Source organism: Dipteris shenzhenensis, chromosome 17 (assembly GCF_047967505.1).
Source record: "Dipteris shenzhenensis isolate YYH24624 ecotype China chromosome 17, Dip_SZ_1.0, whole genome shotgun sequence".
Classification (NCBI taxonomy): Eukaryota; Viridiplantae; Streptophyta; class Polypodiopsida; order Gleicheniales; family Dipteridaceae; genus Dipteris; species Dipteris shenzhenensis.
This window is the reverse complement of record NC_141612.1, coordinates 22,904,560-22,920,647: the sequence shown is the minus strand read 5'-3', so window position 1 is coordinate 22,920,647 and position 16,088 is coordinate 22,904,560. Positions and strand designations below refer to the sequence as shown.

Sequence of the window (16,088 nt, the reverse complement as noted above, 5' to 3'; positions counted from 1 at the left end):
CAAACCCCAAAATGCTGTCAGGGTTTAACATACGTATGCATGCAGACAACAAGAAATTAAGATGGACAATCTAATTCTCTTCATGTCAGGTAATGGATCACCATCTTTACCTTGTGGACTTGATGTCGGTATAGCTTCATAAGAGTAGAATATGTCTATCTGAAAAATTCAGAGAATTTTAAAAAAATCAAAGAAAGAAAAAAAAGAAACAATAAGAGAACGTGAGAGAGAGATTAACGTCTTTGGCAGGCCTCACTGGCCTATGAGAAAAAAGTACGATCAGAAAAGTAACTCATACAAGCCCCAATGATCTGAGGCAAGGGCTCGCTAGGGCCCTCACTGAGTGCTATAGTAAGACACTGAAGTACTAGAATTAGAGCGACAGTGAGAGCGAGAGAGAGCGAGAGAGAGAGTTACCCTTATGTTAGCATCAGTGCCAACATAAGTAACAATTGTTGATTATCACTCAGAACAGTGATAACAGGGAACGACAACAAACCTTAACGAGATAGCAAGTAACATAAAACACAAAAACGAAGCCAGATGGGATGCCTTCACTAGAACAACATGTTGCAAGTCGTCCCCAAACCACTTTTTACCGCATATGCTGTCTCCTTACCAAAGCAGAGACCACTGTATCCCCCAGCCCCAAAATCTAGCATTAGTAGGAAGTCTTGTCATTTCTGACAATGCAAAGTTGTGTCAAACAACATTTTGCAAGTCGTCACCAAGCCATTTTTGACCACACATATGCAGTTTCTTACCAAAGCAGAGACCACTGTATCACCCACCTCAAAATCTAGCATTAGTAGGAACTCTTGTCATTCCTGACAAAGCAAAGTTGCGTCTCCTTCGGTGATAAATAAGAGGAGCACTCAGTGCCAGTAACCCTAATACAATTCCCTGCAACATGTAAAACACATCCATGAGTTATCAAGTCACACTTTTAAATCATTCTGCAACATGCACAACATGCATAAGCTGCGCAGTCAAATGTGTTTATTTAACTAGACCTAGTGAGAAATAAATGTCCCGGTTCCTCGAACTCAAAGGCTTTGTTCCCCATCAAGCCTTTATTTTAAGAAAAATCCCCAAAGCACCAAGTGCCAACGCCTCACCTTCACTGTAAGTTTGCAAATGAATCAAATGTATGACAGAACAACAAGCTACTTGTCAGCCTCGTGTACTCTATGATAGCTCGTTTGTACTGTAGAACTAAATGACTCTCGCGTCGCGAATGCTGAATAGAGGGAGGAAAGAGACCAATAAAAGGGAGGCGACTCTAGGACAGCATTTGCACCTCAAAGCAATAATTTCTGGAGTCGACATAAGTGTTCCCATCATGATATACGGCAAAGACGACACAACAGATGGCATAGTCTCTCGTTGCATGAACCCTCCCCTCTCTCTCTCTCTCAGATTTCTGGTTGCATGAACCACCCCCCCCCCCCCCCCCCTTCTCTCTCTCTCTCTCTCTCTCTCTCAGATTTCTGCAATCTTCTGTTTTATTGTGCAAGGGTATTGAAAAGCAAAGGTAGTCAGTATGACTAGTCAAAACTAAGCGTAATTTATTCCAAATTCACTGAGGACTGAACAGATTAGCATTGGAAGACACCTCACGCAACTATTTCAGACAAAACGATTAAGAATACAATTTTGAATAATACTAGCATGCCAATAGGTACTCACTTCAAACCCTAGTACAGTAAGTCTATCGTCTGTGTCCCCAGGTAAGCAGCTATAGAAAACATAAAACACTTGTCGACCGTCGTGTGTTGTTACATCTTCTATTTCCGAAGCCTTCCGGTCCGCCGCTCGAGTCAATTGGTGCCCATTATGCTCGTCTTGGCTATGCAATACTCTTTCTGACGTTTTTTTTGAGTTTGATCGCCCAGCTTGTCTCTGTTCATGATTAACATTCTCCATGGACATACCACCATTCGACCCACTTGATCCAAGTTCAACGCATCTATAAGGCTGGCGATAACCAGAGTCGCTGCAATGGTACTTTCCATCATCGCCCTAAAACCAAACATCAATGCGATTTAGATACATATATAACAGATCAAATTAATCAATTTACACTCTAGAGAAAGATATTCAAACTCCCCACTTTATGTAGCCGTATTGACTTGGAAGGTCCTCCTTGATACAAAATTAAAATAATCGAGACTAAGGTATCTAATTCAAGTCATGAGACGTGTTTCCCAAAGAGGAAGCGGCGAATCAAAGACATAATTATTCTAACAAGAAGAACGTGCATATATTTGCATTCTGACGCAAATCAAATAGTCGTAGAAACCAAAGGGCAGCAACGACCTTCTCTGTATAGCTACAGGGAGTGCAAGGGCCAGAAGAAGAGCACCCAAAAGTGGAATTCTCCCGTGTTTCCGTTCGATCAAAAGCGGAATCATCAATCCTGCAGAGCCATTTCCTAGAGTTAAGCATCGCAGATCCAAAAGATCTTTCCATGCCAATTAGTGCCCAAAAGATCCAAAAGATGTTTCCATGCCAATAAGTGCCCAAAAAAAAGATCTTTCATGCCAATTAGTACCCAAGAAAGAAAACCAGAAAGAACTATGCGCGTTGCGAGACCGCTACAGTTGACGATTCAAAAAAATCCTGCCAAAAAATGAAAAGAAAAGCTAACCTTTGAGCGGAGGCCAAAAGGAGAAGCACGTCGATAGAACAGAGTAACCGAAAGAGAAGCAGGACGAGGGACGCCACAGTGAACGCCATGAAGAAAGCTCAAAGGTTAGCAAAGCATTCTTTCCTTATCATAAAAGGAGGAAATTCCATTTAGCAAGGAGGAAATTCCATTTAGCATGTGGACTTGCATGCTTTTGAAGTGGTTTCGCTTTACTCTGTTTGCCCGCGCCCATGCTGCATTGAATGCATCTGTGCCATGGGCGAAATGCGGACGGGCAATCTTGCGCTTAGCTATGCCCACAACGGGGTAGTCTATAAACAACCTCACTATGAGTGTGTGTAACACAAGGTGTTTACAGATTACGGGCCCAGCTGCTTGCCCATTATGAATTGAATGCATCTGGGATGTGGGCTGCATGTGGCTGGGCAATCTTTCCCGTCCTTGATCTGTGGGCATGCCCATGGTGGCATACTCTGTAAACACCCTCATTATGAGGGTGTGTAACATACATGGTACTCAAAGTTGGGCAGGTAGGATGATGTGGATGCCACGTTGCAGAAAAGGATTGGATGCTCAAAAAGGGGGCAGACAAAACCTCGGGTAGCCAAACCATCCCCCCATGGAAAAAAAACAAGAGTCAACCAACAAGCTAAGTTGACAAATGAGGGATATCTTAAATCTTCCCTTACCCATCCTATATGTGCACACTCTGAAGCAGATGGGTAGACATGAGGGCAGTGTGTAACCATCCTGAGTTAATCACCACCTCTCACTCCATGGTCGTCTCCCTCATTCTCTAACATCTACACGCTTCCCTCAGGCTTGTGCTTGCATCATAGGCACAATAACGTTGCCTCTTACGATTGAGCATGATCATCCCAGTCACACATGACCTAGAGTTTGGTTTGATCTATGGTAGGGCCTACTCTACATTCTCCTAGAGGACCTTTCTCGACAAGAAAGTGGATGTCTCCTAGTGTACCACCATTAAAGTCAAAGGAGATGCAAGAATCTGGAGAATATTAGGGTAGGAAAGCCATTTTCATTACAGCTTACTTGATCGCTACTTGAGAATTTCCAAATGGGTGCGATTGGGGTCCATGCTTTGCTATTTTGACCCAAAAAAATAATGTCATCATGTGGCTTTACCATCGTGATTGCCTCCATGTTGATGAGCAATGCTCTAGGCTTTAGAGATCCTACTTCTACAGAATTTGCAACGTTTGCGAAGGGAGAAATAACGAGAAGAAAGAAGAATCCTTACACAAGAGCAGCAGGAAGCAGTTACAGATGCACGCATTCTATCATTGCCATGAGAGCAAAGAACACGAGTTGTGGTGTCACGATCGGTGGTAGCATTTGAGGAAGCAACATCATGCCATTTAGGTGAATACCAGTCTCGAGTCTTCACAAGCTTTAGCATGCACCCTGATCAATGTCAATGAAGAAATCTTTGAAATAGATCAGTTGATGTTGTGTTGATCTTGATGAAGAACTCTCATGTGTTGAAGGCATGCTCAGATTACTAAAGTACATTTTCCTTGTACTAGCACGGAAAAGCTATGTGTAAATGACAACTAGCGAGCTGCGACAAAAGTCCTACAAATAGATGACAGGTGGGAGAGAGCCATCCTAAGTCAACCACCACTAGACTATGGAGTTAGGACAGATTGTGAATACTCTAATGCACAAAGATGCAGCACTACAGACTGCACGAAGGAGGGCAGAACTACTCATGTAGTAATTGTGTCAAGCTCTGTGGTGTTCATAACAAGTTTTGGTAGATTGCATCTCATTATTACGCTAGTGCGGCAATTATTATGCTGGGAAAAATTTTGGCGAGTGTCAGTTCACCCCAATTTTAAAATCTCACCCACTAGTGTGTCGCGTCGCGGCCCCAAAATTGCCCCTACAGTAGTTTCGTGATTGGCGACACCTGATCGTCAATTGACCATGATGCCTTGGATTTCCAAACTGTGCATCTCAATAGGACAAATGCTCTCCTGGGTCAAGAATGGCTTTATAGCCTTGGGCATATCTTGCAATGAGTTATTAAAAAAACTCCATCATCTTTGAAAAAAATGCTAGAGTCTTCTAGATCTATGGGGAACATGATGTATCTAATGATTCTCAACTTATTTGTTGGATGAAATTTGAGCAATCCTATAGTAGTAAGAATGGGAGGTATACTTGTGAACTTACTTTGTTGATGATTTTCTTCTTCTAAATCTAAAAGAAGTGCGACGAAGCATGATTAGGTCTAGCCTTTTTTTGCGAAGGTCAAGGATTATATTACACGATTCGTAACTTATGCATTTCTTAATGGAGTTTGACAAACTTGGTGTCTAAACTAATCTACACATTCTGAACTTGAATCTAAGATCAAGAATTACACAATTGGCATCTTGAAGGAGACCATTAAACTATTGCAAATGCTATAATGCCTATGAAGCATGCAACTTGGATTGTATAGGATATACTTTTTTTTTTACATCAAATAATTATTCTATAGATACACGGAAGCAATTGTTTATTTGAAAGTACACTACTTGAGCTTCCCAAAAACCAAAGGAGACAACCAATTAAGAACCTTTGCTAAGGTTTAAGGGGTCTCCAATATTATGTTGCAATTGTGCGCATATCTTTGAGGGCAAGCTTAATAACTTTTTGTCATTTGGTTGGAAACACAATCTGTTTAAAAAAATATACTCCATACTTATGAAGCTAGTGCATGGTGGTCTTAAAACTTTGAAATTTGGTAGCTTAATTCACTTATAAATAGACGCACTGGAAAAAACTAAATTCATACATGTGCAATGCTCTTTGATTAAATCCCACATTATTTATCATTTTTCATTGGTTCCTTTTAGAGTCACTACCTTGCAATGAGGCCCATAAGCATGTCAAAGGTGGTTCCCTCTTTTATTCCAAATGAAATCTTTAAAGTTGACCGTACACTCTTTATATTTCTTTGTCAATACAATTGTTTCCTGGCTTCTTTAAACCCAAGGTAGCCAGCTTTATTGAGAATATTAATAAGATTTTGAAGCGAGTCAATAAGGCTATACCTACCATATACCTACCATGGTGGGGAATGGCTTCATAGCATGACATAATGTCAAAGGTAAAAACTGAGAATATACTCTCCGGTAGATTAATCAAAAAGTCATACTGGTTGTGGATAATCCAATATGCATTAGTACGAGTGTGGGTAAAGGTCCACAAATCTTTATGAACCATTTCACTATATTCTTGAATTCCAATATCAAGGGCAATCAACATTTTAGTGATAAGGGTGGTCTATTGGTAAACATACAATTGTGGGCATTAGTGAGCCATGTAATTGTCTTTTTATGTGCCTTATACATCCCCATGAGATAAAGGAAAGTTACATTATATGGTTGCTCAATCCCATATGATAATGAATATATTCCAACATTTTTTGCAACCTTCTTTTCTGTGGTCCAAGATATTGAGAATTCCGGTGAATCCAGTCTTTGCTTGGCAGCAAGTCCTTTTGTAGATGAAGGTAGGGGTCTGTGAAGATTTATCCAACCCCAAAATATACAGATGGTGCATAAGATAATCCACTTCATCCATAATATTTTTGTCTACAAACCATGGCTTTTGGTTGAACCTATGATTAGGAGAAAGCGTTTTGAATTTGCTTTGGACAATCACCTTAATGCAATCCGTGTGTTCTAGTAAGACATTAATGCCCATCAAGGAATATAGCTTGGTCCAAGCTATATTTAGCTCCTTAATAACTGGGTGGGGGTTAACAAGCACAAGGGGTATATGATTAAGATATTTTCTCATAAAGTCTTGCAAGCTAGGGTGTCTACAGATCAAGGGATCAGTAGACAGGGCATGGATACCAAAGTTATCCAAGTTTTAACTAAAGGCTCAAAACCTTTTAGACGTGGCACAAACGCAAACCAGGGATCACTCAAAAAGTCACAAAAGGTGTCCAGTGGTTTATAGAAGGTGGCTACTAAGTTTCTCGGAAATTTCCACCCAAATCCAATATTAAAAGTAGACCATGACTTCTTAATCCCGAATTTCTCAAATAATTCCTTAAAGACCAATTTCGGTGAAATTAAATAAAAGAGTTTATTAATGAAAAGGAGATGAATAAACCTTTTTGATTTCCTTTTACTTCTATTGAGCAAAGATAAATCACTAGCTTTTTTAAAGATAAATCTTACCTGGCTCATCATCATTGCTGAGCTCCAGTGCTTTAGAGGTCTCGCCAAAGTCTTCTGAACCACAACAGGACCGAGGTTTCTTGGTGGAACTCTTCATGGTAGAAGGAGTCATCGTAAGTCATTTGAGATCCTTATTTTTTGATGGAAGGAGTATAGCTTCAATAGTGTTGGTTGTTGGAGTATTGATGAGTTGAGGCAGAAGTGGGGAATTTGGAGTGAAAATAGCAAGGTTACGAGCAGCCTCCAGCATAAAATCATGAAACTAGAAATACACTAAGAGTGCAGTTCTAATCTTCGAGGGGAAAGAGGCAACCTAGCTAATGAAGGCATACACCATAGTAGGCTTAGAGGTGAAAAAAGCTAGACAAGTACTCAGTTTGGAACATAAACCATAAGAGATGATCCAACTAGATAATGGAAGAAGAACAAGCATAATTGGGGTCATATCTTTTGCACTGGCACTTGAGAAAGAGTCTATATGTATTCCAGCAGTATTTTAGGAACTTTTTAGGTTCTCAAAGTTTGTCTTGATTGATGGGTCCCTTATTTCTAGCAATTAGAGCAATGCTAGAGCATTTAGAAGGATCTACATCAAAGAGCTTAATTTGTGGGATGTCCACGAAAAAGTCATTAGACAATAGATGTTTGGATTGGATGGCCAGTGTTTTACAATGATCAATCAGCTCCACTTAGAAAATGTAAAAGGAATCGGGATATTGAGTGAAATAATAGTATAACCGAGTTTAACAAGGGATGGAATCCATTAGTTCTGTTAAATCCCAAACAAAGTTCGTATCAAGAGATAAGAAGAGCATAACATCCATGCTTAAACCATGCAAACAACATCTAATAGTTCAACAAGTGAATCAAAGCATTTTTACCCTCAACAAATCATTCCATAATGAGGAATTAACTATATGGTACTAGCCCGACCAAGGGCTAGTTGGGAAATAAGAGTGTGTGTTCAAATTTGAAATTCCCATAAGAATAGAACCATATAGTTAATTCCATCATTAGGCTGAAGTGAATTAAAATTTAATAAATATTTCTAACAAAGCCAGAAATAGAACCTTAGAAGGATGAAATAGAAGCCAGCTTTTATATTCATTGCTTTGACTGAAATGGTATTCAATCATGCAATATTTGCAAAACCTCAGATGTGGGATAACATACTAGTCCGTCATAACCAAAATTTGAATACAAAGTTCAAATGGTGAATCCTTCCGAAAATTCGAGATTCAAGGTCGGGATCAACTTTCTAGCCACCATCCAAGAGAAACTATGTGTTAGAACATCGTAGCTTTAAATGGGTGGATAGGTAATGCCTGTTTCCCTCGGCTTGTTATCGCTTCTACCAAAGAACCAAACCCATCTAGATCCAAAAAAGTAGATGGTGAAATGTTGATGGAGTACTAGGTTTGCATGAATAGCTGGTGCTATATTTGACAAATGAGATCTCTGAGAGGGTTGAGCAATCCTTTTTAGTCAAACCCAAAAAAAACCTTGGCAATGCTGCATAAACTAAGCTACCAGTGAGTAGGAGGTTTATAGTTATTAAATACGGTCATTGGAACGTTCTAGTATAGTTGCAAGGTTACATAGTTATACAAATATCTAAGGAATGTACATACATCATTACCAATAAGAAGTATATATACCAAGAAACAATCTTAACGGGGTAATCCGCTCCCTTATTTGAGTTATTTTTTCAAATGGGGGGTATTCCACACCCATGCATTAAACACGAAATTGAAATCATAAAAAAATAAAGAATTAGAATCATGAAAAAATTATTTGTAAATGGAAAATTTTAAAAACTAGATACATATTAGAATAAAGCAAATTAATGATCTTTTAGAGCTAACGGATCAATCATTAACTGAATCCGTATATAAAAACACGATCTAGAAATAACATACACTTGAGTTGCTATATATATATATATAGGAGATAAAAAGTTTGGAAAGAACATATGAGTGACTTACTATAAATAAATAAATATGTATATATATAATTACAATTTTAAGAGAGGAAAAACAATCTATAAACAACTTTTAAGAAGACAAAATGAATGCTTTTTTCGAAAAAGAACTAGTTAAGTAAATGGGCCTAGCCATAAGTGTCAAATCCATCTAGTAGCCTAGCCTTTGAGGTCGAGGTCCACTTACCTGTCACCATCCATAGAAAACCATTTGTTAGAACAAATTTGGCATCATGTGGGAAGACAGGTAATACATGTGTTCCCCAGTTTGTTATTGCTTATACCAAAGAGACTTAGAACTATAAACAAATTCTAATGTATACCAAAAAATAACCAGATGCCATAAGTTCTCTAATATTTCTTGCATTTTGCTTTTTGATACAAAAATGGTCTGGTTCTATTCTCTTTGCTCAAAATTGTTTCCATTTCCCTTTGTGCATCCTCCAGCTTTTGAGAGATAAATGCCATTTTGGCAGGGTCTGTGATTGTGGACATCCTAGCAGTCCTACAAAATTTGTTTCAGTTTGTTAACACCGGAATTTCTCACCAAATTCAATTATCAACCAAGTCATGGGGGTGGTCCACCTCCAAGGTACAAAAGATTATAAAAAAGAGGGGGTTACTTCATAACCAAGAGTGAGAAACCAAATGAGTATGTGTAGAATGGGGGGTTAAAAATGAGTAAATATATATATGAATTTATGTAGGGGGGTCATCCACACCCTTGTGAGAAAAAAAAAGAGAAACCTTTAGAAAATTTACCTTGAGGGATTCCAGGAAATCTAGAAAAATTGTAGGGTAGGGAAAGTTTGCTTCCTCCTTTGGAAAATTGCATGTCAATGGCTCCCTGTCAGAGGCCGATTGGCTAAGCGTATTGCAGTGAATCCTATGTGCCCTCTATGCGGTAAAGCCAAGGAGCTAATCATGCATACACTCTAGAGTTGTGTGATCTCAAGGCATGTTTGGTTTAGATTAGAAGCTCCTTCATCTAAATGTCTTTTTATGTCCCTTATACGTCCCCAAGAGGTAAGGGAAAGTTACATTAGATGGTTGCTTAATCCCATATGATACTGAATATATTCCAACATTTTTTGCAACCTCCTTTTCTATGACCAGAGATATTGAGAATTCTGGTGAATCAAGTCTTTGCTTGGCAGCAAGTCTCATTAGATTTTTGGAGATGAAGGTAGAAGTCTGTGAGGATTTATCCAACCCCAAAATATAGAGATGGTATGTAAAATATTCCACTTCATCCATAATATTTTTGTCTAAAAACCATGGCTTTTGGTTGAACCTATGATCAAGTAAAAGTGTTTTTTATTTGCTTTGGACAATCACCTTAATGCAATCCGCATGTTCTGGTAAGACATTAATGCCCATCATCCATGAACATCGCTTCATCCAAGCTATATTTAGCTCTTTAATAACTGGGTAGGGGTTAATAGGCACAAATTGTTTCTTGGTATACAATGGCGCAGACTACCTCCCAAGATGTGTGCTTCATTTAGAATACTTCACCCAGTATGATACATTTGATAATCTAGGATAAAGCACGAATGAGTTGGAGCAAGTTGCAAATCTCAAAGTTTGGACATAGAGTGAGCATATATATATCTTATAATGGGGAGAAGGGATGGAGGGAAGCAATGAGATTTCTTTCTAGGAACTAAATGTTGGTGCCCATAGCATTGTACATCAGAGTGATTATATATATATATTGGTAGTGGCTATATGGCCTTTTTTTTCTTCAGAAAAGGTAATTGTAATACGCTTCCTTATTTGAGGAAATGTTTTTCAAATGGGGGGTATTCCACACCCATGCATTTAGAATCATGAAAAATATCCTTTGTAAATGGAAAATTTTTAAAAACTAGATACAATAAAAAATTAATTAGAATAAAGCAAATTAATGTTCTTATAGAGCTAACGGATCAATCATTAAATGAATCCTTATCTGAAAGATGATCTAGAAAGAACATACACTTGAGTTGCTATATATATATATACACATATATATGATATAAAAAGTTTGGAAAGAACATATGAGTGACTTACTATAAATAAAAAAATAATATATATAAGTGCAATTTTAAGAAAGGAAAAACAATCTACAAACAACTTTTAAAAAGAAAAAATGAATGCTTTTTTTGAAAAAGAACTGGTTAAGTAAATGGGCCTAGCCATAAGTGAGAGATTATACATACATACATACATACATACATACATACATACATACATACATACATACATACATACATATATATATATATATATATATATCGTACAAGGAAAAAAGCACTAAGAAACATTGAGGAAATGAAAGCAATTTATGAAAGAGGCAGGAGAAATAAAAGACTAAAAAGCCCACCCCATCCATACATATAAATAAGTGTATAAGTACATGTAGCATGTAAAAAATCCATGTGGCCATAAGAAAAATGCATGGCGGTCAAGGTAGTGGAGAAGGGAATTGTTAAGTAGGCAGCATGGAAGCATAGTTCTAGAGCAAAGAGCCTCAACCATAATGGACTAAAGATCATGCCCAACTTGTGAAGCATCATTGGAAAAACATTTAACAAGAGAATCCAAAGCAATTTAGGTTGAAACCACCAACTATGCCCTTATGACTACCAGCATGGCTACAGAAGAACCAGTATACTTTGAAGATGCAGCAGACAAGCCAGACTGGCAAACTGCTATGAATAAAGAAATGGATGTTTTGTATAAGAATAATACTTGGGAATTATGCGACCTTCCACCAAGAAAGAAGGCCATAGCAAACAAATGGGTATACAAAGTGAAGTACAATCCAGATGGCAGTATTCAAAGATACAAAGCCAGACTAGTTGCAAAAAGATTTGCACAGGAATATGTTCAAAATTATGATGAGAGTTATGCTCCAGTAGCAAAGATGGATGTCGAGACTCCGTAAACTCAAGTGATCGCCATGGATCTGGGTGTGAGAAGGAACACCACCATGAGCAAAGAGTTGTACAAATGGTCGTATGCCGAGGGGTGGGTGTTAAGCACCACAAGGGAAAGGTAGACTCCAAAGGCAAGTGATCATATTATATGCAATTATCATCTGAGGAGAAAGCATGGTTGGGTAGTATGAGGAGCAAGTATTGATCAAATTAAGAGCAACCGAGGATGCCATGAGTAGCCAAACAATCCATACGAGCAACCAAGTATGTCCATGCATTAAGAGAAGAGAGCACTACAAGGTGCTGCCATCGGTAGCTTGCTTTTCAGTACAGAGAAAATGAATATAGAGCTTGCTTGCCTCACATTAGAGGGAAACTCAAGAAGCTACCATAAGTAAAAATGGGATGCAAGACAACCGCAGGCCATCAAATGAGCCAAGAGGTGGTCTCGTAGAGTTAGGGGGTAAGAAAAATAGCACAGTCAGGGAGCAACGCCGGTCAGCAATACGAGCTAGCAAAGGGAGAGAGCCATTGAAGGGAAAGCGAGAAGACTATCTACATGAGAGATGAGAAGGCCAAAGAGCATACACAATGGTAATATAAGTGACTATCAAAGGCAATGAAACTGTAAGTGTCGACATGAACTGACAAAATGGCGAAGTCCAAGCGATATGGGGGAATCAGCATGGGAGCAAGGTTCACTGATATAACTAAAGGCACCATAGCAAGCCCGTTGGAGAGTTTAGAAGTAGGAATGGGGTAGGATAATACTGAGTGTAACTAGAAGGAGTATGAGGAAGCATTAGGGAATATGAGCAACCTAAAAACCCAAGAATAAACTGTGAACTATTGACATAAAGAACAGACTGTTGTGAAACCCAAGAGATGGTCATGTAAATTGACCTATGAGAGTGGAGAGACCATTTGGGACCTTGTACATAGAGTGTAGGAAAGAAAAAAGTTGTGTGTAGGACCAAGTCATAAAGAAGAAGGAACGAAATGACCAGCTAGAGTACCTGAGGGGCAGAGGAAGCCATGGAAAAACTCGATAAGCTGAGACAAAGTTGTTGAAGGTAGCACAGTGGCGTAAGGAGCAACAGTTGTGAGGGATTATAGCAAGCTTTCATCCCAACAACTTAAGCCATTGTAGGACAACCTTTGCACATTAAGTGAGCTTATAGGGAGATGAGGATAGACAGGATCAAGCTGAGAGTGAAGGAGGAGTGAAGTGGTTGCAAAATGAGTTGAATTTGGCTCTTTAAAGCTAGGAGGGTAGCTGTTATGGGCAACCACATAGTCTATGGTTGTAATAAGGGATAGTGGAGGAGAGTGGGGTGGTGGGCAATAGTAGTGACTATTAAGATGGGGGAATAAGGTTGGATTATAATAAGTTTGGGGGATATATTTATGTGAGAGTAGTTTTATGTAAAGCAATAAGAAGGGCATGGGTAACAAGTGCGAGTGAAAGGGGGTCTAATGATCTAGTATAGCAAGTGTAAAAAAGACTAGGGGGGGAAAATATGCCTACATTAGTTAAAGATAAAGCCCATAATTAAAGCAAAAGTATTTAAAGATTTTTTAAAAAAAGGGGGGGTTAAATAAAACATATAAAGGTGGTTAGTGTATAAAGAAGGGATTACATAACACATATAAAGAGGGGGATAATATTAAACATATATAGGTGGTTAAAGGCATTAATAAATTTTTGTTGAGGGCAAGGTAACCATCCTATTATATTTCACACAAAGAGCAAACCTCCCCCCCCCCCTCTCTCTCTCTCTCTCTCTCTCTCTCTCTCTCCCCCCTCCCCCCAGCCCCCCCCTTCCTCCCCTCCTCCCCTCCCCTCTGCTCTCTTACCTTTCTCCTTCTCTCCCTTTCCTTCCCTCCCTCCCCTCTCCTTGATTTCCTTGCCAATGTGGTCAGACTTCTTATGTTCCCCTCCATTCCATTAATTTCATTCTATTCCCGTCTCCTCCCATCCGTTAATTTCCTTTTTGGCCTATCCTCTCGCAACCATGGACGCTTTGGACAAGGCTTATAGTCTATCTTCCTTTCTAACCCCTTTCGTAGATTATTTAAAAAGCATGGTCATAAAACTTTGCAAATATCTTTACCATGCTTAAATCCTACATCTTACATTCTACACTATATACTCTAAACCCATATCCCTATAGCATAAACCCTAAACCCTATACCCTATATCACAAACCCTAATCCCTATAGCTTGTACCTTATATCCTAAACCCTAATCCCTATATCCTATACCCTAAATCTTATACTGGGAACCCTAAGTTCCCTATGCCCTAATGCCTAATCCCTATAACGTAAACCCTAAACCCTAAACCATATACCCTAAACCCTTAACCCTTAACCCTAAAACCTAAATCGTAAGTCCTATACCCTTTACCCTAAACCCTAATCCCTATAGTCTAAACCCTAAACCCTATACTCTTATATCATAAACCCTATACCCTATACCCTATACCCTAAACCATAATCCCTCTATTTTCTATTCCTGAATCCCTATATTTGCAATACCCTAAACCCTAATCCCTATAGCCTAAACCCTAAACCCTATGCCCTATAATCTACACCATATAACCTAAATAAAACATCCTATACCCTATACCTTGATAAAAAATCCTAAATACCATATGACCTAAATAAAAAATCCTATACCCTAAACCTTGATCCCTATAGCCTATACCCTAAACCTTGATCCATATAGCCTATACCCCATGTGCTAAGCCATAAATACTATCCCTCGATGAAATATGTGACATATGCGGCTAACACCCTCCCAAGCTGACCTCCTACCCAAGGGATATCGAGATGTACATGCATGGGAGGAGGCCCAATGCATCGCCTTCGAGAGCATTGCATTATAGACTCGAGCACCTGTCAATCATGCATAGCTCGGGTGATTAGGATGAGAAATATGCACTTCCACTTTGAAGGCACCCTATGTGGGCACTAGATTTAGCATGTTTTAATGAAGAAGATACATTTTTTGTTCTTTTCATACAAAGAAAAGGTTTTGAATGTATACCTCCACATATGCACTTAAGAGTATCTATCATTTGAACTTAATCTCAAAAACATTGAATCTCTTTCAATCATCTGTTTGGTACAAAGACAAAATTATCATTTTATGGTGGAATCTCTTTTAAGCCAATATTAGATAACGTGAGAAGAATTCCACATTTTGGGAATGAAACTTTAATCTTATTCTTGCTATATATCAAATGTACAAACTCCAAATTTGTCAGAGATTATAGTTTTAGATTCTACTATTTGAGATCTTTCCAATGATATGTCGCATGAGGGGCTTTTGACAGCATCTTATACAAGTTCACTGAAACCCCATGTTTTTTATGGGAATTGGGATTTTCCTATTCTATCTAATATTGAATTTTTTTGTAATATAGTTTATGTTTTGATGTTCTTATTCGGCTTTTGTTAATGTTTGTCAAGTCTTTGCGAGTTTGGTATTTATAGAGGACAAGACAACAAGGCAAGGATGAGATGACACGGTGGGAGGATGAGATAATGGGGTGGGGGTGAGAATAGGAGACAACAGGGTGGGGCAAACACACAAGAGAAGAATGTGTAATTGAATCTTCTATACATGGATGATTTTTTCATGCTAGTTTCGTTAAGTGAAACTTTTAAATTGGTGCCAAAAGTTTGTCTGTCCTAATAAAAATAATGTTTGAAACATTCGACACGATTTGAAAGTTTTATACAAAAAAATATGAAGTTTTGCTAGGATTTGCATCTTTTACTTCAAAATTGAGAAGAAAAGATATAAAAGCTTACAGTGTTAATACATAAAATCATTCTATTGCTTGGGAGCATGGAATGACAGATGCTTCTTCACATGTTTGCTTTAAGCTTGCAAGGGACTATAGAAGCAAGGATGTTTTTATAGAAGCTATACTGATATATTAATATAAAATCTTGGCGAAAGTTTATAGCCATAAATTTTTTAGTTTTGCATGTTGCTAGTAGAGATAAAACTCAAGATATTTATTAAATTCACTTCTCTTCCTTTTAGGGAAGAAGGAAATGTCACAAGGGAATCATTCAACTTTGATAATAGTAGTCGTTACATCTACATGAAAGGAAAAATTTGATGTACAAACATCTTTGTTTTTTGCTTTCACAACAACACTCTCGATTTGTAAGCTACTATGCGCACTTATCACTTATTACTTATCAACACTTAAGATGCCTCAAAACCTTATCAATTCCAAAAATCTTGAGGTAAACACTTCTAAAACTACCAACATACTAGTGTTTATTAGCATCTATCTCCTTCAATA

At 38.3% G+C, this 16,088-nt stretch overlaps 1 protein-coding gene across 1 annotated transcript; it reads right to left on the bottom strand.

The window, feature by feature from the left end:
* Positions 1–241: 241 nt before the first annotated feature.
* Positions 242–2,825, bottom strand: LOC147891866 (structural polyprotein). Its single transcript, XM_087389039.1, has 4 exons — positions 2,651–2,825; positions 2,320–2,419; positions 1,690–2,022; positions 242–903 (listed from the first exon to the last, which is right to left on the bottom strand). The coding sequence occupies exons 1-4, from the start codon at positions 2,737–2,739 to the stop codon at positions 793–795; spliced, it is 633 nt and encodes a 210-aa protein (XP_087245165.1). The 5' UTR covers positions 2,740–2,825; the 3' UTR covers positions 242–792.
* Between the last annotated feature and the right edge of the window lie 13,263 nt (positions 2,826–16,088).

Coding starts and splice junctions, on each gene's coding strand:
- LOC147891866 (XM_087389039.1), bottom strand. CDS start 2,739: ATGGCGTTCACTGTGGCGTCCCTCGTCCTGCTTCTCTTTCGGTTACTC. Junction 2,420..2,650: donor CTTTTGGCCTCCGCTCAAAG/GTTAGCTTTTCT, acceptor ATGGCTCTGCAG/GATTGATGATTCCGCTTTTG. Junction 904..1,689: donor TTACTGTACTAGGGTTTGAA/GTGAGTACCTAT, acceptor TACATGTTGCAG/GGAATTGTATTAGGGTTACT.